Source organism: Bemisia tabaci, unplaced genomic scaffold, assembly GCF_918797505.1.
Source record: "Bemisia tabaci unplaced genomic scaffold, PGI_BMITA_v3".
In the NCBI taxonomy this organism is placed as follows: Eukaryota; Metazoa; Arthropoda; class Insecta; order Hemiptera; family Aleyrodidae; genus Bemisia; species Bemisia tabaci.
Genome location: NW_027311744.1, coordinates 84864 through 108675, shown reverse-complemented (window position 1 = coordinate 108675; position 23812 = coordinate 84864). Strand labels below are relative to the sequence as shown.

Sequence of the window (23812 nt, the reverse complement as noted above, 5' to 3'; positions counted from 1 at the left end):
CTACGCGATGCAGTAGAGGGTTAAATGCAATTTTTGTCCAAAAATTTTCTGATTTTTGCAGAGGAGCTGAGGCGAAATCGGTGAGGTTTTGAGCTTGAAATGCCCAAGATTCTCCAGGTAAAAATGCGACTTGCGAAGGAAAATTTGGCAACATTGAAAAGTAGTTACGTTACTTCGTGAGGGAACGACGACGTATTGATTGTTAAACTGTTATGTTAAGAAGAAACGATGTATGAACATTCCCTGGATGATTCTTCCAGGCGTCGAGTTGAATTGGAACTGGACGGAACTTTTGCGACAAAGAACATGATGTCTTTTATGCGCCTTCATTTTGCGAAGTTTACTTACCATAGAATATCCTACAACATCAATTACTTGGTCAGAGAAATATACAAGCTTGATGTGAGGATGAAATTCTCCGCACCTTATGGGCAAATTACATAACATCAAAATATTTTAATCAATTGCATTAGTGAGCTATAAAATTATTTGAACACTTCAGTTCAGACTTCTGATTGAAATTCCTATGATGTTTCAATTATTTACCTACCATCAAAAAAAAAATAAATAAAAATAAAAAAAAATTATTTTTCTTCCCTCAACGCTTGTTTCTAAGCAAAGTTGCAACGGAAAAATTATCCTATGACCAATGTTGATGACGGCCTTCGGATCTAGCTATGATCCAACTTTTCTATCAAGCCATCAAGAAAAGATTATCTTGCATCGTGGTTTGGAAATTCTGCCCTGTCTACAAGGTTACGAACCTGAGTTTTGGAATGCTGACTGGATCATTCTCGTTGCTCATCCAAATCGTTAGAGTCGTTCCGGGGACGGAAGTCTCGATGAGAGACACGAGGGCACCACGCGATTGCGCAGCCAAACCGGCGCGCACTGCAAATGTAACCGGCACAATCAATCGGGTCCGACTCAAAGCCGCTGTCATGTTGTTGATGTGATCAGCAGTGTAACCACCTAAATGGGAACGTAAAATATTAGTAAAATTGTAAATGAGAAAAAAAAAACACTAAGAAGTGGCCCGAGCTGTATGTAACAAGGTGGAAAAATGGTGCTGGGTCCACACCATTCCGCAGGGAAAACAAAGCCAACATTTTCCAAACATTATAATTAGAGTCAAAATTACATTTTTTGAACTCTAATGCGTACCAGTATAAAACTGTATTGTACTGAGTGGACCCAGCACCATTTCTCCACCTTGTTAAAATTGTAAACGTTCATTGAAATTATTAGAATGGGCCACTCTGATGGCTGAAATTCGAGATCACACATCTCCATTGCCGTGTCTCAAAATCTCTGCTTCTATTTAAGTTTTTCGGAGAGGGAGAAGTCAACTACGTAGCTTGAACTTTCTATTGAAAATTTTGCTACTAGAGAAGAAAAATCACGGGTGTTTTTAAAAAATTAAGTTGACTAGATTTCCAGTGAAATTATGAGGTATGGCAGGAGGCACATTTTGTTTGCATCTTACTTAGTTTATGTTGGAAAGCTTTTCGGGAATCCATTTTTCAACGTGTATATTATACGGTTGTTTTCAATTCGCCTTCAACTGCGTCGGTTTCAGGACATTTTGTCAACGATTTTTTGTCCGCGCGCCTTTTTTGTACAGTAGTTTACGCCCACACATAAAATAAGCAACGGTGACTTGGTTCAAGCGTTATATTTTAGTCGGTATGTAAAATTATACTGACGATATGGAAATGAGAAATTGAGAGAGAAAGAGGTGTTGTTATAATTGCTCATTTTCTAAATGAAATGTTATTACTTTCTTCTTTTGAATCATCTTTTTAAATTGTCATTGGTGAATATTTGGTTTTATTTCTATCCTTAAAATATTCGATGTACAATATACCTAATATGTGTATGGGTACTTTTTTTTATTTTTTTTTTATTTTTTCTTTACGAAATTATTACTTCATTTTGAAAACATTTATATTTTTAAAACGTGACAAATATTTGTAAAACCTGTTCCAAGCGACATTAATCTCAATAAGCCGCAGTTGTGCCAACAGAAACTGCAAAAATGAATAAAAGAGGAAAAAAACCAAGAAGCACGCAATCTTTAGTATTAACCCATTTGTGCATCGATCTTTTAGAGTCAAATACGTCAAATTTTGAGCGTTTGGTTGCGCGTACACCTCGCTGTAGCACAATAAAAGCACAAAATGTAAAAGAAAAAATTTAAGTGCTTTGGAAATCATTAAATTTTACATGGAACCATCAATATTTAAAAAACACACATTATATTATTATTCTTCTTTAATAAATTGATACATATTTTTTCCCCATCAATTTAAATGAGAATAATCAATGCAGAGTGTCCAAACATTTCAAAATCATGAGTTAAAAAACGCTGACCATGCGAGTATAAATATTAAAGCCTAACAGAGCGGAGCGGCGTGCTGCTAGCGCGAGAGACTCACTGGCGCCTACAAACCTAAGTGGATACTTCACGTATTGCACAATGCTTGAAGTATCCACTTAGGTTTGTAGGCGCCAGTGAGCCTTTCGCGCTGGCCGCCCGCCCGCCGTGAGGCTGCGCCTGAAGCAACTATTTCACAACAGAGGTGTTGCATAGTATCATACGAAATTGAACGTATCAAGAATGACAGGCATTCTCTAAAAGTACAGATCTTTCCTCGCAAAATAATTCAAGATACTTATCGTAAACTGTAAAAATCTAAGAGCCTTTAGCTGAGGCAAATATAGAGGTTCATCCGGTTCAGGTATAACAAGGTGGGAAAATCTTGAAAGATAATTAAGACCTGTTACGCCAAAGAGGTGTAGAGAGTTTTAATTAATTTTGTCTCAAAATTAATACCAAAACTCTCAACTATATATTATTCTCCGTTGGACCAAACAGACAAAACAAAAAAAAAAACAAGCGAACCCTCATTCTTTCAAGACATGATACATTTTCATCCAAAACGTCTTGAGCAATTGTCGTTTGTATTTACATGTGGACCAATTAACTTTGGGTCTCAACTGGCACGTGGACCAAAACTCCCGTGCCGATAAAACGCGCGGACGTAAATTGCTGGAAAAAACAGGTGCGCGGACAAAAAATCGTTGACGAAATATCCTATCACCGCTGCGTCCGCAGTGATTGCTGTTTTGAGGACGTCTGCGTGCTGATCTCAGCTCATTACATACTTGATTTTCTGAAGGCGTTGAATGTGCGAAAGTAGACCACCCTGTTGGAGAACAACAGACGTAAGATTGAACGAATCGCTCAATCCCTACTTCGTTCCTTCTCCAACATCTCGCGCTACTTGCGCACATAAAACGCCTTCAGAGAGTCGAGTATGTAATGAACTAAAATCAGCACGCACAACACAGACGTAACAACAATTGCTGCAGACGCAACTGAAGGCGAATCGCTTTCGCACATAAAACGCCTTCAGAGAGTCGAGTATGTAATGAACTAAAATCAGCACGCACAACACAGACGTAACAACAATTGCTGCAGACGCAACTGAAGGCGAGTCGCTTTCGCACATGAAACGCCTTCAGAGAGTCGAGTATGTAATGAACTAAAATCAGCGCGCACAATACAGACGTAACAACAATTGCTGCAGACGCAACTGAAGGTGAATCGCTTTCGCACATTAAACGCCGTCAGAGAGTCAAGTATCTAATGAGCTAAAATCAACACAACACACATACATATTCGTGACAAAAATTGCTGTAGACGCAGCAGAAGGAGAATTAATCAGTTAAAAAAAAAAGTATGATAAGTGGTCTGCGTGTAACTAGAGGATATGTATTCGATCGAATAAATCGAATGAGAAATAAAAACGTGAACCGGTCAACACCGATTCAAAGGACAAATCAATAAAAAAGCTGATCAAAATCAGTAGAAAACTTGCGACCATAAACATTTTAAATTGCGATATCACAAAATTAGGATCAGCCAAGATTTTGATTTTTTGCGATTTTAAGTCCACGCGTATCATAGACTCACTCCCTGTAAACCGTTTTTGGGTAAATTTTTGTCGCATTTTTTTTTTTGGGGGGGGGGGCGGGCTTCGAGACCACTGTGTATGAGGAGTGTGCTCTCTCATGGGAAAAAATTAAGACCCTCCCTATATGACTGAAAACGTACAGAATTTGGGGGACCGTGTAAGTTGAATATGAATGTACCAAAATGGGTATTATTCACTTACCGACGGAATTTTTTTCACTCATTTCAGTGGTCCAGCCAACGGAGATCACAGCATTTGGGAATTTCTCATCACACGCTTTCAGGAAGAAGTCAGCATCCACTGGTTTTGTCTTGCTGTTAATCGGGCCAGAGACTATATCTGCATTCAGCCATAATGGGACAAACTAAAGAATAAAAGAGGTCAGAATCACTATGTAACAATACGAAACGTAACTCTCAAATCGTCGTGCGTAATGATAAAAACTAGTGGAATAAGTCTTAACGGCGTTATTGGCTAAAAACCCAGATATGTAAAAAAAAGCTCACTTCAATCTTTGAGTGATAAGAATGAGAATGCATAGTAAGACAAACTTTACAATATAAGTAGGTGATGAATATTGGTCATATTCAGGGACCATTCGGAAAAAGAACAGATTCTCATTTGACCTTCTCCAAAATTTCCCGGATTTCGATTAATGTCTTTGCCTATCAGAAACATTTAGCTTTACAATACAAAGACAATCTAGAGAGCGGGTAACCAGGCCAAAATTTCAACGAATAAACCCAAAAAGTTTCGGCTGAAAACTCAGCCATCCTTTTTTGGATAAATTAAAAGAAAAATGGTAAAAATCTAAAATAGTACCTGGCTGTACATTTAGCTTTACAGGCCACCCCTTTGGAATGTTCTAAGAAATAAATCTAAATGTCAAGACATAATTCTCCAAAACACTTTAAACGAGGTCAAGTGAACTTTCATCGGAGTAAAGTTTACCATTGCAAGCTGCACAATCTTAGCAACAAAATTTCAAGTACCTAAATCAAGAAACTATCCTGTAAGTTTCACTCGTTGATTTATTTTGTTCATGTATTGTAAACAAAAAAAATATGCACACTCTTAACGATACTGCAATACGTGTAAATTCATTCACTCCGTGTCGAGTACTTTCAAGTTGACATCACGCGAAGGGGCGAAGGACTAACAGTTACGCGAATGCATACACAATCGTATTCTTACAGATTGAAGGCGCTTTTTACACTGAGCTCTGAACCGAACTGCGCGACGCGACGCTCGGCGGAAATGGAACGCAGACGCAGAGCAGTGTCTCTTCAGCTTGACGATACTCTTCAATATAGTCAATACAGTGTGCACTTTATTAATACTGAATGATACTGCCAATAGCTGCCTTCATCACTAATACTGTTATAAAACTATCAAGAACAAAATCTTTGATTCAATACAGTATAGATTTTTCCCATTATCAAAACTCAGGAACACTGAGCGATTAAAAGGCCGGCATGTTATTTCCATCACTTCAAATCATTCTACCACAGCGAGGGACGTATCTATTGAAGCGCATGAGCTTTAGAGCTCTTCGAGGAGATCGCAAAGCCCCGCAAGAAATATACTTGAGGAAACAATTCTCAGTGCGTGGTACAGTATTCCTAATTTTGCAAAGCAGTTAGGAAAATGCCACCTGTCTGCCGAGTGTTGTCGATCAGGTGTCTTTCTATTTAAAAATTTTCATTTTCATAGTATCCATCTAACTTTAAATACATATTGTTTAGAGTTTAATAATGGTTATGCACATTCACGGAAAAAAAGTATCACGATTCCAACTATATTTTTGACTGATTTTGGCACCAGTTACAAGAGTAGTTGCACCAACCAGAGGTATAGGTTGAGTCAGCCAAAAGTGTGTTTGGATCAACCATACCTCTGTGTGGTGTAACTACTCTTGTAACTGGCGCCAAAATCAGCCAGGAGTATAGTTGAGATTATGATTCCTTTTTTTTTCAGTGTTAATTTGATGCGTGATAACTGTTTAGTTTTCTTGATAATTAAAAACAAGCTTGAAATAAAAGCTTGTGAATTACAAACCTCGATCGAGTGCGTGACTTTGTAGATGTATTCCTCCAATACTGGTATGGATGCGTTGAAGACTTCTAGAGATTTGAAGTCGAGTTTGATTCCTCGGGGAGTTTTAGCAGTGCTCACAATCTCGAGAAAGTCTTTCAAAGAGAGATCGGATTCCGTGGTTGGCGGGTGGCCCATCATGGGCATCGGTGACATGTTCAGGTCTCCAGAGTGACGGCCGAGAATGACGTCACCTTCCACCATCAACGCATCTCCTGCAACAATAAGATTCCGTCATGTACGACCATTGAAAAAACCGAAATGCAAAAAGAAATACACTGGAAAGAAACACATTGGATCTGGAGTCCAGACTCGTGAAAACATTGACAAAAAAAATATACTCTTGATTCAATCGGACTTTTGCTTGAATCAAAACGAAATCCGCTTAAATTAAGAGGCTCGGTTCTTGATTTAAGCTAGATTCTGATTGAACCAAGAGTACTTTTTCTTGTCGATGTTTTTAAGAGTCTGGACTCTAGATCCAATGTGATTTTTTTGCCAGTGTAATATAATATTGATCTGTTTGTGAATTTTTTAGCAGAATATTGCATGATGGCCCACATGATTGAACTTGGATGTGTCTTTTTTATCTCAATGGTTTCCACTTCGTTAAGACTTAAATTAATAGGGAAAAACCAAAATAAAGAAAAGAAACGTGTAGTTTCATAGCAGAAATTTACAATTTCCGCAATTGCTATGTCATTAAAAAATGTAACTCATAAATATTTTAGCAAGCTAGCATGTTTTGGAGAATATTTATTGGGAAAAATCGTTTAAAAATTCACTAATACTAAGGATATAAACTTATAATCGGGAGACTTTATTATTCGTTTAGAGACCTGACATTGCAGACTTCCAATCATAGTTTATTTTTTAATCGAAAACCTTCTCAACATATATTCTTGAACTTATTATGATATAATTGCAAAGTAAAAAGTTGGCTTGCTTTCTTGGAAAAAGTTAAATTGAAGCGAAAATTTTGAAACACCGCAACAGAGATCCGTAATTTTGCACTTAGGCCATCGATATCTGAAGAACTTATGAAAATTAAACGATTCTATAAGGCTTTAAGCAGTGATCGAAACTCACAGGCGCCAACGCGCCAAATGCGCCTTAAAAATCGGTCATGGCCCCTAAAAAATGAAGGATCTGCGCCAACGTGGTCCCTAAAAATTGCCCCCTAAAATCTGGATTTTCATAGGAAGTCACATAAAGAGAGAAAAACAAATCTATTCGAATTAAAAAAAACTCGGAATTTTTAGCACTACAAGTGAAAGCTTTTTCTATATATTCTTCACGATTCCATTCTTAATGCTTTTGTCTTCCCCAAGTTACAGCTACTCACTAGTTCTGTTATAAAAACATCTTGCGTCTAAATTTTCACTAAATGTGCCGTAATATACAGGCAAAAAGTCAATTTGGCCCCTAAAAATCTTCAATGGCGCCTAAAAATCGGGCTTGATACGCCACATGCCTCCTCAAACTCAAAGGTGAGTTTCGAACACTGGCTCCAAGCTTAAACAGTAAAACAATAGAGCCCCACAGTTTATGAGAAAATGTATGTTTTGCTGTAAAAATGTGCTTTAAAATGTGCTTCGTCATCCTAGCGCACCTTCTTTTGACTTTATTTCTAAAGGCTACTGGCTCGGTCTTTATTGTTCTCAACGGTAATTGCAATAATGGTCGTGCTCGCAAAGAGACTGAGCGGCAGTGTACAGGATCTGACAACCGACTTGTGAAGATGATACTGCAAGATATAACTCCTTCGGCTAGAAATCACTCTCACTTCCGCAGCTTCCACCGATAGTAATTACCTGCTGCGGCGAATGTCAGTCATTAGCAGGTAGTCGAACGGTTGTTCCAATCGAGTTCTTTTACCCGATTGCAATCATTTTCTTGTCTATAGCGTCGTAGTTTCTGTTCGCATTCCTCAAAATGTATTTTTGAGTAAAATAAATCATCTGATTTTATCAGCAGATTCATCTAGCAGTTTGTACTTCTTGAGTTATTTTCCTGACGAACGGCCCCAAACTTTACCGGGGTACATCACTGCGTCGCCCTCCTAGCATGAGGACTTCACTTCGCGAAGAACCCTGTCGTCCATCAGTGCCGATTCTTGCAAGTTGGCAACACTGTTTTTCCTCCATTTAAATGTGTGTAAAACAATCGCGATTATTGGTGAAGCAGCTTTTCCTCCCCAAAATCGATATTTTTGATGGATTTAAATGGAGTAAGAACAGTGTTGCCGGCTTGTAAAATTGCAACTGTCGTCAATATAATGCAATGCTTTCCGGGCTTATCACCAAGTGTAGTTACGCCCTTTCCTCGGCCAAGCGGCAAATAAGGTGGCCAAATTGTGGCACGTATGCGATTTTTTGTCGCCCATACCTCTAAATTCGTTCCATTTGACTATTAAAAATCACATTCCAAACAGGAAATTATATGACTACATTTAGCAATCAAGAACTACGATTTTTTACTCAATTTAGGAACGACACATGTGCTATCAGTTTCCCTATGTCCACAAGTGTTTTTACGGATGAGCTAATAATTGTAGTTCGTAATTGCAAAACACGTAGTCCAATTAAAGATTATGCAGGTCTCTGAACTCTCTGAAATATTCAGTCATTTTTGCTTAGCATATCCTAATTATAATTTGGACCACGAGAAGTAATGCACTTTAAATTTTCGCTCGTCCCACCATTTTGAGGTGACAGTTGACACGTGTTACTGCGAAGATTGCATTTTGTGAGGATGAAGCGAGAGGCGAGAAGAGCGCCCGTCTTACATCAGCTCCGGCCGAAATCTCCTCATCTCATTAGACGAACAAATGAGCCTCTATGAACTTGCCGTTATTTACCGAACCCGCGCGGCGCCGAGGCTATCCACGTCCTCTCCCGTCGCCCGAACAATGGATGTATTTCTATCAAACGGAACTATGTGCATTAAGACATGAGCCCTGAGACCCATAAGAATATGTGCATAAAAGGGCTCACTTTATAATGCACATAGTTCCGTTTGATAGAAATACGTCCAATTGGGTGGATGTGTATGAGCCCGCGACCGGCGGGGAAGCCTCAGGAGCAGGCACCTGCAGTGATTTTTTCTTCTTTTTTTCGAGCTGCATTCAAGGCACGTTCCACCGCGCAATGGAATTGAAAGTGAAAAATCCGAAACTTGTAAGTTAGTCCGGAGCCAGGAGATGTTCTGAGCAAGTGTGGGTACGGTAATGAGCTATTACTAAACCACGTGCCTCACACAGAGTGATATTGGTCGTCTGCTCCGCTTTTGCAATATCATCGCTCGCTGACTCATTTTTCCTTGTTATTCCCACTTTTCTTCCGACTTTTTGCCTGTCGATAATAAAGTTATGATTCTTCGAAACGTCCCATTTTTGCACATACTTTCGGCCCAGATTTTTTCCCCAGCCTGAGTTGTTATAGTTTTTTTTGGATATAGGTATGTGTAGTGACTAAAAAGAACAGAAATCAACTTATCTAAAAAAAAAAAAAAAAAAAAAAAAAAAAAAAAAAAAAAAAAAAAAAAAAAGGTTCTCTGTGCAAGAATTTTTTCACTTTTACGGGAACTTTGTGCACTCGTAGATTTTTCGACGCAGTGCGTTATTACACGTCGATAAAAACCATGTATCTTCCCGGATTTTAGTTATTTTTAAAGTTTGCTACGACTTCTAATCTGGGAGTAAAGATGCGATGGCAAACTTCAAAAATGTGCGAGGGGGAACCAGAGGACCCCTAAAAATGCCTCCCGGATTTTTCCGACGGCATACACCAAAAATGGACCGGAGCTCTCCGCAAAAGGAATACAATTTTCCAAAATGTAAAACTTATATCCGAAACTATCGGTATTGCCGAGGATAACGTGGGAACCCTCTCAAACTTGCAATTACAACCCTATACCCATATGCAAGGCCCCTGATCTTTAGAGTCTCAAGAATCAGAACGTAAGAACATATGAACCTGTGAAGTCTGACGCAGATGGGGTTGTAAATTCCAAGACTTTAAAGTCGCAAAACAAATTAAAAATCGCAATATTAATCAGAGGCCAAATATGCTTCCAAATTGCTTTCATAAAATCGCTCTCTAATCGATGGCCAGAGTGGAAAACAACGTTTCTCCATTGCAGTGTCTCGTAATTTCCGATTTTATTTTATTTTTTCGATTAAAAACTAGCCAAATTTATAGCTTGAAATCAATTCAGAATATTCTGCCAACAGATAGGAAAAATCAAGGAAGTTTTCAAGAAATTACGTTGTTCAGTTTTCCAAAGGAAAAATGAAGTCTGACGAGAAGTCTACAACATTGCGAACGAAGATACGTGGTTTCGCGAACTTTACCGATCGAAATGTGTATTACGCGGCTTTAGAATTAACATGCACGAATGATTATATCTAAAATCCAGAGGTTTCCTTTATTTAGAACATGACTGGGATGAATGTTTTTGAAACGAGAAGCGGAGCTGCTCGCCCTATTTAAGGCGGTATAAGTCTTAGAGGATGCCTCTGAAATATTAATCATTTGGTACCACTGTGCAGAGATGAAAAACGTGCCCTCGTCGCGACGCAAGGTGGGCCTGAGATTGTCGCAGGAGAGGAGAGAGAAAATAAAAAATAGAATGAAATGATGTAAATGAGGTATAGAATAATTAGATGTATATTTTTCCGAGAATTTTCGGAAGGTATCTCAAAGCTAGAATCCCTCGGGGTTAATGCTTAATTAGACGCTCTTTCAGGGGGCATAATCTACCGGTGGCAAGGCGTGAATAATCGATTCTCGATATTTCCCCGTTTGAAAAGGTTGTAAAGAATCGATTATTAAGGTGCTCGTTGCGAACACCCTGTTTATCGATCCTTTTTCGTAGAATTAAATGGCAGATTAATCGATTTATCGCAAAGCACGCCACGACAGTGTAATCTACGGTCGTTCCTCACGTATACTGATTAAAACTTTAAACACACAATACCGCATTCTTTCTATTCTTCCCGACGTTAGAGGTTTACAGACAAAAGAGAGTGGGAGAGTGGGAGAGCGGCCATGCGGGAGACAACAATGCCGACAGGGTCGCTAATTTTACTACGCGAAGTAAGGATGCACGGTTTCCATACAAGAACTTTGATTAGTTGTTTTAGTGCGATGATTTGTAACTTCCCTCCACTGAAAAAAAAAATCTCAGTGAATTTACTACGAAAAGGGTAAAATTACCAAGAATTCAGGGTTCTATTTGATCCCAGTTTTTTCTTGGTAAAATTACCATTTATGGAATTGGTAATTTTACCGAGAAATCTCGGTAAAATTATTGAACTTTCTCCGTAATTTTACTGGACCTTGGTAAAAACGCCAATATTTTCTATCGACTTTGGTAGAATTACCGAGATAAAATGGCAAAGTTACCGGGAATTGATTACCAATAAAAGTGGTATTCTTTCCTGAAAAAAAAAACAGTAAAAATACCGGTTTTTAGGTAAGTTTACCAGTCTGTCTCGGTGAAATTACCAATAATTGGTAAAAAAAAGCGAGATGGTAAAGGTACCAACGGACCTTGGTAAAAACGCCGATAATTTTTTTTCAGTGTCCAATGCAACGTACATTTTGTAAAAACTCCAAGGAATGATTTTGATTTTTTCTCCTCTAAAAAATGCAACAGGAGGGAAGGAACACCTCGTGCGAGGTACGTGGTGTGGGAATTTCATCAGTAAAATCAATTAAAATCAATTTCAGTGGAAGCATATTTTCACAGCCCTATAGAAGTCTATTACCGGCATTCACGGACGTGTTTCATCGAGCCTCTCACAATCAGCACAGTCCCCAACCACCTCGTTTATGCTTTTTCTCCTGCGCAGAATCATCGGTCCATGAGGCTCCAACTCGCTCATAAACTTTTAATTCACTTTTTTAATGGCTGTTTTTCGTTCTTCATTTGTCTCGAGCGAGTGTGAAATCATCACCTTACCTATTCTACCTCCACACGAAAACAAGCTTACGATTTCAGTGAAATACTAAAGATATAGATCGACGCAGTGACTAACATCGTCAATACAGCCATGGACACACCATGGTGAAAAAAGTATTGGGGGCTATCCCCTAAAATTGTGGTACTACCCCAATTTTTTGGATGATGTCTAGAGTCCCTTTGATTGCGAGACGTTAACGCACAGTGTGAATCCATCTCTGATTGGTGTCGCCTGTCCGTTTTAGGAGCTCCGTGTCACGAAACGGAATTACAGGATTCATTTTTACCAATTGCAAAAATGTATCAATTGAATGGACCGGAAAGTGTATGCGTTCGGAAAGGAATCAAACGGAATGAGAGATGAAACGGTGAAAGGAATTTGCGAATTGGACTGATCAAGATTATCGAAAAACTTCGCGAATTATGGTGTAATCTTTATTTCCGTTTGTGACTCCGCTCGGACTTCATGAGGGGGGTGTTTCCCCTCCTGAAACTCTCAGTATAAAGAGACTCTAGATGATGATCAGAGAGCAAAACAATAGTGCCCGTAATGCTCGCAAATTGCGAGCCCGCAGATGCACCCCCTATCTTTCATGACGAGTTCGTCTCTGATGTGGACGTGACTTCGGACGTGGATATCCCCCATTCTATGAGCCCTTTGTGCGAGCAAATAATCCATGGTATCGTGTTTTCATCGAAAATGTCTCGAGAATCAAGACAAAATTGATGCGCACGGAGATTTCAGATATCAATTCTCCGGATTTTTCTGAAGAGAAACTGTGTGGTTCCTGTGTGAGTAGAAAACGCGACTGAACTTGGGTCTCGAACCCCGCGGGGGCAAAAATTTCAGCCACCGCTCTAGGCAGACATATTTGGTCAGAGAGGCTGAATATTTTCAAATGAGTAATGCGTGATTCCGAAATACGTTCGGGCAAATTAGTGTTGTTTTCGGGGAAGCGCGTGAGTTGGGTGTCGGGCGGGTCAAAAACCGCATACCAGAGCTGCGCCTCGCTTGTTGAATCGTTATCGAATTAGTTTGATCGATAACTCCCTATCTTCACAATGCAATATATCGATCAAGGTCATTCGATAACGATTCAACAATCGACTCGCAGCAAGGTGAGGCCCGGCGATCTTGGGGCCAGCAGCGTGCGCTAATCGATAAAATATTGCATCACTGCCGGAACTCTAGTGAGTCCAAGGTCGGTGCTGTTAATAGTGCACGCCACGCCGCGCGGGATCGCCAGGTGACGCGCGTCTGCCGCGGCGTCTCTCCGCGAGTGGACGCCGACGCCGCGCCGCCGCGCCGCGACGCCCGACGCGGGCGGACATCTCTGCCTCCTCTGTTCAACCATTGTTGTCGCAGCCACGACGTAAGTGGTGCATTTTCCCGTCAAAAATTCGAAGGAGTTATCACTAGCATTTTAGCATTTGTCTTCGACAAACACGGAAAAAAAGAGGTAGGGATTAAGTTCCACCTGTTTGATGATATGGGCATTTCCAATTAACTGTGGTAGCACCGCCGGTAATTTTGGTTTTGGTTGGCAATAAATTAGGTTGTTATCCCAAATGTTGCAGGACTACCAAAATTAATTTGAAACATCCGTATTATCAAACAAAGGGGTGACGCCACGAGAGGGATAATGCCTAACACTTTTTATTCCGTGTGTGCAACGGTTTGGTCATTCGGTCACAAATTGTGCAATGTCCACCGGGATGCATTTAAATTGAGGGCAATAACCACAGATCGCATGAGGAATATTCGCAGAGAAAGGAGAATTAATCGCACTGGTGCTCTTTTGGAGAGCTCGCAATGTATAGGAAGGCTGCATTTTTGTCGCTACTGCCTTTGCAGATCTAAATTCAATTTTCTGGCAGTATGTTGAAAAGAAAAAAAAAATAATACAAAATTAAATCGGTTTCTGTTAGACGAGCGTAATGACAAAAACTCATGAGCTCTGGCTTTATTGATCACGCAGAACGATGTGCTCACGAGTTTTTGGACTTACGCCCGTCCAACAGAGTGCGATTCAATTAGCCTCAACAGCGGCTCCAAGAAAATTGATGAAGTCGGGCGTTTGATGGACTAACAGGGGAGATAACTATTCGTACTCCAGAGTGTAACTTTTTGCCTGTCGTGCTAATTGAAGGCTCTATCGTCGATCGACTACGTTCTTTCGTGGTGAGTATGTTAATGCTTCAGCTAGGCTCAACTACCACGAAGGTAGTGAGCACGTATTCCACTAGCTGACCCTTCAAGTCCTTTCAAATGCTAACTTTTAGTCTAAATTCAAGTCCCTAGTAAGTAATTTTACAAATTAAGGAGATTTTAATCAGTGGATTCCGAAAATTGCAATAATTAGCGAGAAAACTGAGCGGCGCAGCGGCTCGAAGAAATTCGCATAATATTTGTGCTTAAATCCGGCGGTTGTGCGCTGAGGCAGACCAAGTGAAAGCGGATTCTGCCGAGGCGTAGCCTATCATATTTGTGGGTTTCCCCAAGCGTGAACGCTCGCTAGACGCGCGCGCTGCGCGACATTGTGCTCGGACGTTGCCCGCCGCGCGCGTCACGAAATAGCGCTGGTACGTTGCTATCGCTGCAAAACCAGCCGTGCTGCCCCGAGTCCTTTGGGAATATCCAAATTTTGATGCAGTCACTTCTTCAGAGTTTGCGAATAGACCGTCACTTAGGAACGTGCCCTCCAGTTCTCGAAAAATTTTGCTCAACCTTGCATTAGGCATGACTCTCGAAAACAAAATCATATGAGATGACCTAGATTTTGAGCTAACGTCCTGTCCGACGTTTACAAGAGTGGTCTTTTTCGTATTACATTTGATTTGTTTAGTTCTACAATGAATGATTCATGCTTCTCAAAATATCTTAATTGTAATATAAAAACTCATTTCTGAAGTAAAGCGATACTTGTCGTTAAAACGACGCTTGAACTTCTAAAGAATATACGAAATCAAGCTAGCTAATGCAATGATAATCGCATAATTTTTTTAGAAAAAAAGAAAGAAAAAAGCACCAAGTGATGAAACTTTATCGATATAAGTTTAGATATAAGTTTTGAAGCTAGAAAAAGTTTATTGCAATTTGGTTATGTAATAAAGACTCTAAAAATGTCATGAAATGTTCCTTATATCTCCTCTTTAGCGCCTATTGGTTATCATTACCAATTAAGGTTTATTTACTTCAAGAAATATTACATCTGCCTTTAAAACATTAATAACTTTTTACTATCATTATAATCGCACAAAAACATACTCAATCTTCAAAGTCACAAAACATAAGCGTATATCTCGTTTCCATAGTGAAACAATCTCAATGAACAATACTACTACGTTTATGCAGGAGGCGATTGCCAGTAATTTACAAGCCGCCTGTAGCGATGGATAGAAAATAATAAACTTCTAAGAAAATTACAACATTACAATTCAGCGATTCTTTTGCCGAAAATCAGTTATACACTTCCTCCCTCGAATATGTGAACGAAGCTGACACTTGCACATGTGCATGTGGTGAAAAAAATGTCCTTTTTTGGATTCAGGTTGGATAAGCAACTAAACCAACTCCACGGTAGGGCGTAGAGTATCACTAAAATTTGAAGGCGCTCCGAGCCGAGATCATAAGTTTGAAGTCCGTTATTTCCGAAACATTCATGGCACCAACATAAATTATTATTGTTCTTCGGGGCAACACAGAAACCGCTCGCCACTTCCTAAGCAACTATTGTTATCCTTAGACGCGATTAATTCATATACTTGTGCTCTATGTTGTTTGTAAACTTTTTCCGGAACATTTATGCCGTATCATAAACAAATGTAACATTGTGTCAAGAAGATTTTTGAAGAACTAAAAGTGACTTTGAAGCAAACATGAATGATACTCACCCTCTAGAGTTTGATTCAGCAGTTTTTTGGAGTTCACCGCGTGAGCCCACGTGATTTTCGTCAAATTACCCTCAATTTGAGGGAAGAACTCCTCCATGATCTCGATCGCTGAAAGGAAAAAAAGAAAAACATTATCAAAATGAGTAAAGTCTACTAAATTTATACTAGAAGAGGGCATTGAGAAGTTGAAATACATTCTTGCAAAAATTATTTCTACAAGGAGCCATAATTACCTCAAACAAACTGCCCCAGTAAGGATGGGCGGTAATGGAATGTATCTAGAGTACAGATTGATTGATTTTTTTTTCCAATCCTCATATAGTTCCTTACAATAATAAACCCTTGTGCCTCTTGGCTTTTAAGAAGACATGACTGTCTAAAACCGGTAAAAAATATTTGAGACCTCCTTTATTCTTTTAAGATACTTTGAAAACCTTTTTTTCTTTTTTTTTGCCTGCAGGAGCGAATACTTCGTCAATAAAAGCAGTATACAGAATTAGAATTCCACAGTGATGCCCGCGCAGGAAACATTCTCTCGAAAAATTTGACCCGAATCAATAAAAATCAGTGACGGTATTTGCTATTTTAGCAGCCTGAGAGAGCGGATTGACATTGCAACAAAAATTGTGATGCATTCAGTAGGATGTAAGAGAGAGAGAGGTGAGTTAACTTGGCTTTTTTACCCTGTTCAACGCTGTAGTTTAGGTGAAGGCGAACTTCAAGATATTGACAACATTTTGCTATATGTACATGGTTCTGCTTCAAATATTTTTAAAAAACGGATCTACTACACCAGGAAGCCTAGTTCAGCTATTTATTCCCCAAAAAATCTCTTTTGTAAACTCTAAATTAAGACTGCGAATATTTGAACGTATAAATTAGCTGTTCCATTTTACTAATAAGATGCAATGTTTTGCGGTCGAATATTTTCCGCTGAATTTCAGAATTTTCAAAAGCAGACGTTCCAACAAGGTGAGACTGAAATTTTCATTGAGGCGTAATCAATCCGTTTTTCACCAAAAATCTAAAGTGGAACCAGGAATCAATCAAGATTTGCTCGAAATCTCAATATTCGCTCATTTTCTTTGTAGATTCACCTTAATTACCCATAGGGATGGCATCCAATTTTCGTAATATTGACTCTTTCAAAGAAAATCAGTAAAAAGTCAAATAAGGACCTCTGTTTCCCAAAAAAGTACTATGGTCTTCGTGCCATCTTGTTTTATAAATTTAAATTATCTTGAACAGGGAAGCAGAGGTCTTAAGGTGAAAAGTCTACCCCCTCATACAATAGAATGCACTGAAAAAAAATTATCGGCGTTTTTACCAAGGTCCGTTGGTACCTTTACCATCTCACTTTTTTCTACCGATTATTGGTAATTTTACCAAGACAGACTGGTAATTTTACCTTGAAACCGGTATTTGTACTGTTTTTTTTTCAGGTAAGAATACCACTTTTATTGGTAATCAATGCCCGGTAACTTTGCCATTTTATCTCGGTAATTCTACCACAGTCGATAACAAATATTGGCGTTTTTACCAAGGTCCAGTAAACTTACCGAGAAAGTTCAATAATTTTACCGAGATTCCTCGGTAAAATTACCAATTCCATAAATGGTAATTTTACCAAGAAAAAACTGGGATCAAATAAAACCCTGAATTCTTGGTAATTTTACCCTTTTCATAGTAAATACACTGAGATTTTTTTTTCAATGTAGTCATTTGGAACCCTCTCGAGGCAGTTCTGGCAACTGCGGTCTTTTGGGGCAAATTTGACGGTTCTAGCGCGCTGTTCCGCGATGTGGAACGTGACGAGGCGATGACGAGTATTGTCCAGACGGTCACTCGCATCGATTCTTCGTGACCCAATTTTTGACGGCTCAAAATGGTGTCATTAAACTCGTTTAAACGAATCAAAAATCGATGTAACCTGGAATAACGCGGGCCGCGTCGTTGTGGGTCATAGCCAAAGACATAAAGACGGAGGGCTAAAAGCAAAAAATGAAGCTTCTTTTCAACCACCTCTACTATTGGCTAGAGGATTGGCGGCGAAATCGGGACAAGTTTGAATTCAAATATAGGGCGGGAACTGAATAAAATAATTGCGGAAACAAAGTATTCTAGGTTGATTTTTGCCCAAATTCACTTACCCACTCATATTTCTTTAACTTTAGGTTAGCTTTGGTCCGTCGTCGACCGATTAATTTCATTTGGGAGTGACGGTCATCTAGAACTGTAACGGCCTGTTTGAACCTGCAGAACCACCATGAGCAGAAGAAAAACTAACTTTATCTGAGATTACTGCCTATTACTGAGCAAAAGTAGGTGTATTATATTAGGACGCAGACCGAACTTTCTTAATATAATCGTTTTAGGCATTTAAAACACGTTTAGAAGAAGAAATAAGGAAAAATCAAGAGGACAAGTTCAAATCAAATTTCCGTTTGCCGCCATGGATTCCCGCGCTCATTTACACACTCACACAAGCACCCAGCGCCAAACCAGGCTTCACTTTTTCCCCGTGCTTTTAGATACGAGCACTCCGTCTTTATGTCTTTGGTCATAGCATTATTAATAACAGTTCGCTCAAACACAAAAAGTAAACAACATACGATACACCTAGCAGTAGGTAAGTAATCGCGTTTTCTAAAAGAGAGAATGTCTGCCTGTTAGAAGTGGTGACAAACAAAATCTCGCATCTACTCAGACAGAACGTTATAATTTCGAGTAGTGGATTTAGGGTAGTTTGTTTTAACTTGAACACAGAGCTATTTATAAAAGTCATTTCAAAGTATTTAAGTCCTCTGTTCATCTTTGCATTTAATGTCGTTGGCAGAAAATTTGGAACTGGAACTTGGATCAGTGGCCGTTTATACGTAACGCTGAAAACAGGATTTTTGTACCCTCTCCCTCCCTCCCCCTCGTAATGCACGTATGAATCAGGACTGCACCCTCTGTTTGAATCTCTCTCTTTACATGAATATTGAATTTTGGATGAAATATTGCCACGTCTCGTCGAAATTTTATCTTAAATTTTCGGGGAAAAAACAACCCTTCGGTATTATGCGTAAGATAGTCCTGGACTCCTCTCCCCACCCCACCCCTTCGGCCTCCATTATAAACCCGTAACTCAGACTTACCCCTAGAACATGCCGCATTGTATGAACAGCTCCAGAAGGCTCTTTTTTTGTTTGATTTTGCTACATTTTCAGTCAGACGTATGCGGACATACGGATAACACGTCTGTAACGAATGTTACACTGGAAAAAAAAATACATTGGATCTAGAGTCCAAACTCTTAAAAACATCGACAAGAAAAAATACTCTTGATTCAATCATATTTAAGCTTAAATCAAGAACCAAGCCTCTGAATTTAAGCGGATTTCCGTTTTGATTCAAGCAAAAGTCCGATTGAATCAAGAGTCCTTTTTCTTGTCAATGTTTCCAAGAGTCTGGACTCTAGATCCAATGTGTTTTTTTCCAGTGTACGGACTAACCAATCGGGTAATAACTTTCATAACAAGTTCAAATTACTTAATTCTAAATAACAGAGCAAAAATGTCTTTAAATTGGGGAGTAGTAGAACCTTTTCAGTCTCAACATACAACTGGAGGTTAATTTTTCAACGATAAAATGACACAGGCGAACCTAAGAGGATCATGTTGTGAACGTGACCCACATTAGTGCGTTGTCGCACCGCGAATCGCATTGCATAGGGCGCTGCACAGTGCACAGTGTCCGGGTATCCTCTCAGGGTGTCCTCAGAAGTGAAGTAACTGCTCGTCCTAGAGGCCAATTATTGCGTATGTAGCCGATCGATCGATCGATCTTCCCGGATCCGCACAATTCACCATCAGTTTTGTCAATGGCATTGAATGATTCATGTGCCCACAATCATTAAACCTTGAATTGGCGACAGGTGTTACAATCACTCATTTTGATCGCGCGTGAGTGCGCACCAAGTATCAATAATGTAGTAACATCATCCAGCGAAATACAGAAAACTATCTTGCACTACCTATTTGAACAATGGATCTCACATGAACCCAAAGGACACAGTAACTATGAATATCAGACCGCGTTTTCGCTCGCCTCTGTCAGAAAATCTGTTTGCAAGGGAAGAACAGAAATCTCGAATCAAAGTCACTTTTTTATGAGGAAGAAAGGAAGTTTGGGATACCTATATCTAACACTGAATGAGCAAAAAAAAAGTAAGGTGAAACCATTTAAAATCATAAGTGTAACTAGAGCCATTTCTTGGGGTTGCGGCCTGGCCAGCACACTTTTCTGAAAAAAATCTGAGTCGTCATGGTGCAAAGATGATTCCCTTGAAAAATGTTAAATAATAAAATTGACCTCTTAAGATGGCTGATGAGGGTACATACACTCAAAATTTAGCCGTATGCCAAATGATCATCGAAAAACATACCAGACTAATTTTTCTTATCGCATTTTACAAATAGAGCGAGGAGGTGTTCTACTTTTGAGACTATTTTCAGCAAGTGCATAATTTTTGAAGGGACCAGATGATAAAGTTTTGCCCACCTTGATATTTTAAAAGCCACACGTATGTTTAGAAAGCATCGAAAAATCAATAATTTCGCTAGGTATCAAAGTTGAAAACATTTGAACAGTCATCAACAATTTAGTAACACGTTAAAAATGATGCCATGAAATTAAATTTCTTTAATGGAAGAATGTTCCCGTAGAAATAATAATGACCTCGTAATAGTAAACTCGTAGTTAAGTTTTCTACTTAAAATTTCAAAGTAAAACCTGCTAAATTTGCTTTGCCTCAAACTCGATGCACTCGTTCTTCTTGTAGTGATCCATTCTATCCATTCTATCCATATCGGCTATATGTTCCGAATAAAAAGAGGCATTTATCGGTTCCATTTGGCACTAAGGACACCCACCACTTCTAATAATAGACGGTGCGGTGCGCAGCGCGACGCAATGCAAAGCTACGTAGCATTGTCAGAGAAACAAGTTTCACTTCTCCAACATAGAATGCAAGTTCATCGCTCAACAAAAGACCTCTTTTCTCGATGGAAGGAGTACAAAAAGATCACCGTTGAGGAAAGAGTGAAAGGGGTGCGTAGGAGGGAGGTGATAGGCAAAAATGACGCGAACGAAAAAGTAGGCTACCTTTAGAAATACATCTCTCATCATTGCCAAGTTTCTGAGGATTACTGTATTTAGCCCATAATATCCTAGGGCCTCTTGAGAGGAAATAAGATCTCTGAAAAAGTCGTCATGCTTTTATAATGATGAAGGAGTTAACGCAAGAAACAATCATTGGATGCATAAAATGGGAGGGGGGGGGGGGGGCTGCACAAAGAAACGTCTCGCGTATTCACCGCACGTTCTTCTAATTTTTTGTAAACAGAACACGTTTAAAGTACCAATGATTTGTAAACTCTTCATTAAGCGTCATGAACAGCTCTAAACCTCTTAAAACATGGCTTGCAAGGTTAATTCTATTGTTCACAAGATTACGTAACATCTGTTTATAGTGTACTTAGAGCCTGTTATTAACCCTTCAAAATTTCCACAATATTTAAGAAACAAGTAAATTTTAGGAGCGTTATTAAGATTAAATTCATTTCTTTCATAAATGTTTCCCGCTTTTTAAACATTATCCAAAGGTTACACAATTCAAACATTTGCGTGGACGTAGGGAATTTGGCTTTAAAAAGGCTAATATGTGCAGCTATGTTCAAAATAGAATATAGGTGTTCTTACGATTTCTGGATTTTCGTGACATCATCATTAGTTGAGACAATGAAAGTCAATTGAGAATTTCACTGGCACGTTTATAAACGGGTCGCGAACTTTGAGTCCCATCTCAAGCAGAACTGTTCTGTGGATTGCGACAAAAATCGCTATCACGTTATCACCGCGTCACTAACGAGAAGACTGCAAAATGCTGCTGGCAATCCGTGTGACACGTCTCTCAACAATAGTTAGTTATAAAAGTCACTGCCTGGGGGCACCACTTTAGTTAAAAGCTCCATTTCCATTCTTCTGGGCGGCCTTATTTTGCAACAATGCCATTCCATTTTTTGCAACAGCCACCCTTAGTTTTCCTATCACTCCTATAAGTTTCGTGACTGGATGAAGGACAGAGAAGTGAAACAGAGCTCGGGAAAAAAAACAAACAAACGGTCACAAAAAAATCATGCTCTGAGAAGTAAGGAGTTTTCTGAACGCGCTGTCCCAAATACTCTCCCAGCCCCTTTGTTTCTTTAACTTATGTCGGACTGTACTTATTCTGTTTTTGTCAGATTCTTTTGTTTTAACCGAGCGGCGTTAATGCAAATTCGTGACTTGTTTGGTAATTTCCTCGAGGCAAAGATTCTTTCTGAGTCATTTCGGCGAAACCGTTGAGGGACAAACCCAAATGAGTCGACTGATTTTAAGCATTAGTCATTCCAGATGAGATGAGAGTAGATATTGGGGTTTAATTAATCAAATTTTTTGGCTGCACTATTACGTCATCTAAACGAAATTTATCCCTAAATGACTCGCCTATGGGATTTACTTCTCTAGAGCGCGAGGTAAATGCGAAAATTGCTGCTTGCATCCGAAAGAATTCCTTCAGGGCCAATTCACACGATTCAATTTTTCACCAAACAAAAGGGAACGAAAAGTTGGATGTAGAGTTGAACGCGACAAAATTCGATTCAACTGCCGTTACCGTATGATTGCGTCAAAACGGAATTCTGGGGTCGAATTTTGTCGGTCCTTCCACCGTACTTAAATATACTTAGGACGGGTCTCGACTGCACTTAAGTCCGGCTTAGCGCTTCTGATTGACCGGTGGTGCGGTTTGTAACTCATCGATGGCTGTTGCACTCCGTGTGAAAAAGCCGACAAAATTCGGCCCCATGTATCTTAGGCAGCTCCGGTTCGCGAAAAAATAGCTTCGACTAATGTCGGTCGGAAGATCGTGTTTCAACTTTTGGAAAGTTAATTTTTATTAATTTTGCAATTTATAATACTTTTGGGATTATAAACTGTTCCGTGGAGCGATTTCAAAGCAATGAGCAGAAAAATATCTTGATAAAAATAAAAAATAAGGTAAAGTCACCACTCTACGACAAACGTCCTGGTTGGACATTTGGTGAATAATCTTGCGTTCTCCTTCGAGCAATTGTGACATCTTAGAGTGATACCACTATTCGACCACGTGGGAGCTCGGGTTGCCTACACTAAAAACTGAAGGCAAACATACTGTGAGGTAAAGTCACCGCTCCGCACACCACGCTTTCCTGCTTTCTTCCTTGAGCAATCGTGGCAGCTCAGTGATACCACTCATGCTGCCTTCATTTAAAACTGAGGTCTGACTATTGATAAGCTAAAGTCAGATCTACAACGTTTTTCAAGGTTATCTCTGATGCTTAAAAATTCCACGATAATTTTCGATTTTGCAAGTTTTTGATATGCTCTGGTATTTCTAGTGGTTTTTTTTACGTCTAACGGATTGAATATTTTTAAAAATAAGTCAAGAGGTTCGTGCTCTGTCTTTCTCGAAGTACTCCATATACCTCCGCCCCCCCCCCCCCCCCCCCCTAGAGTCCCGAGCGGCTTGGCGAGCCCCTTATTAGAAGTGTACGCCATTCGGGCGTTTTCCCACCAGTTCTGTCCTGCAAACAGTCTCATGGTTTCTACATCAGCCTCATGCAATTTTTAATGCAACTGCATAAGTTACAGGGATTGAAGTGTTTACTGACCTACATATACTACCTCAGGAAACTGCTGGAATGGTATTTTCAGAAACTCTACTTGGCCTTAATACATAAATTATGATCTTAGGATCGATTACACGTTGAAATTCTACTTACCTTTCCTCCAAGTTTAAAATTCACTCTCTC

The 23812-nt window shown here is 39.4% G+C and overlaps 1 protein-coding gene across 2 annotated transcripts in view; it reads right to left on the bottom strand.

The window, feature by feature from the left end:
• LOC140225805 (protein FAM151B-like) overlaps window positions 1–23812 on the bottom strand; it is a 42438-nt gene that overhangs the window by 5045 nt on the left and 13581 nt on the right. The window contains exons 1-5 of one of the 2 annotated variants that reach the window (XM_072305747.1): window positions 21681–21836; window positions 15936–16043; window positions 6039–6289; window positions 4182–4344; window positions 765–972 (exon numbers count right to left, since the gene is read on the bottom strand). In XM_072305747.1, the coding sequence (XP_072161848.1) occupies window positions 765–972; window positions 4182–4344; window positions 6039–6289; window positions 15936–16043; window positions 21681–21708 (758 nt within the window). In that variant the 5' untranslated portion in view covers window positions 21709–21836. Of the gene's footprint in view, window positions 1–764; window positions 973–4181; window positions 4345–6038; window positions 6290–15935; window positions 16044–21680; window positions 21837–23812 lie in introns of those variants that run through there. The other variant, XM_072305746.1, reaches the window with a different exon arrangement.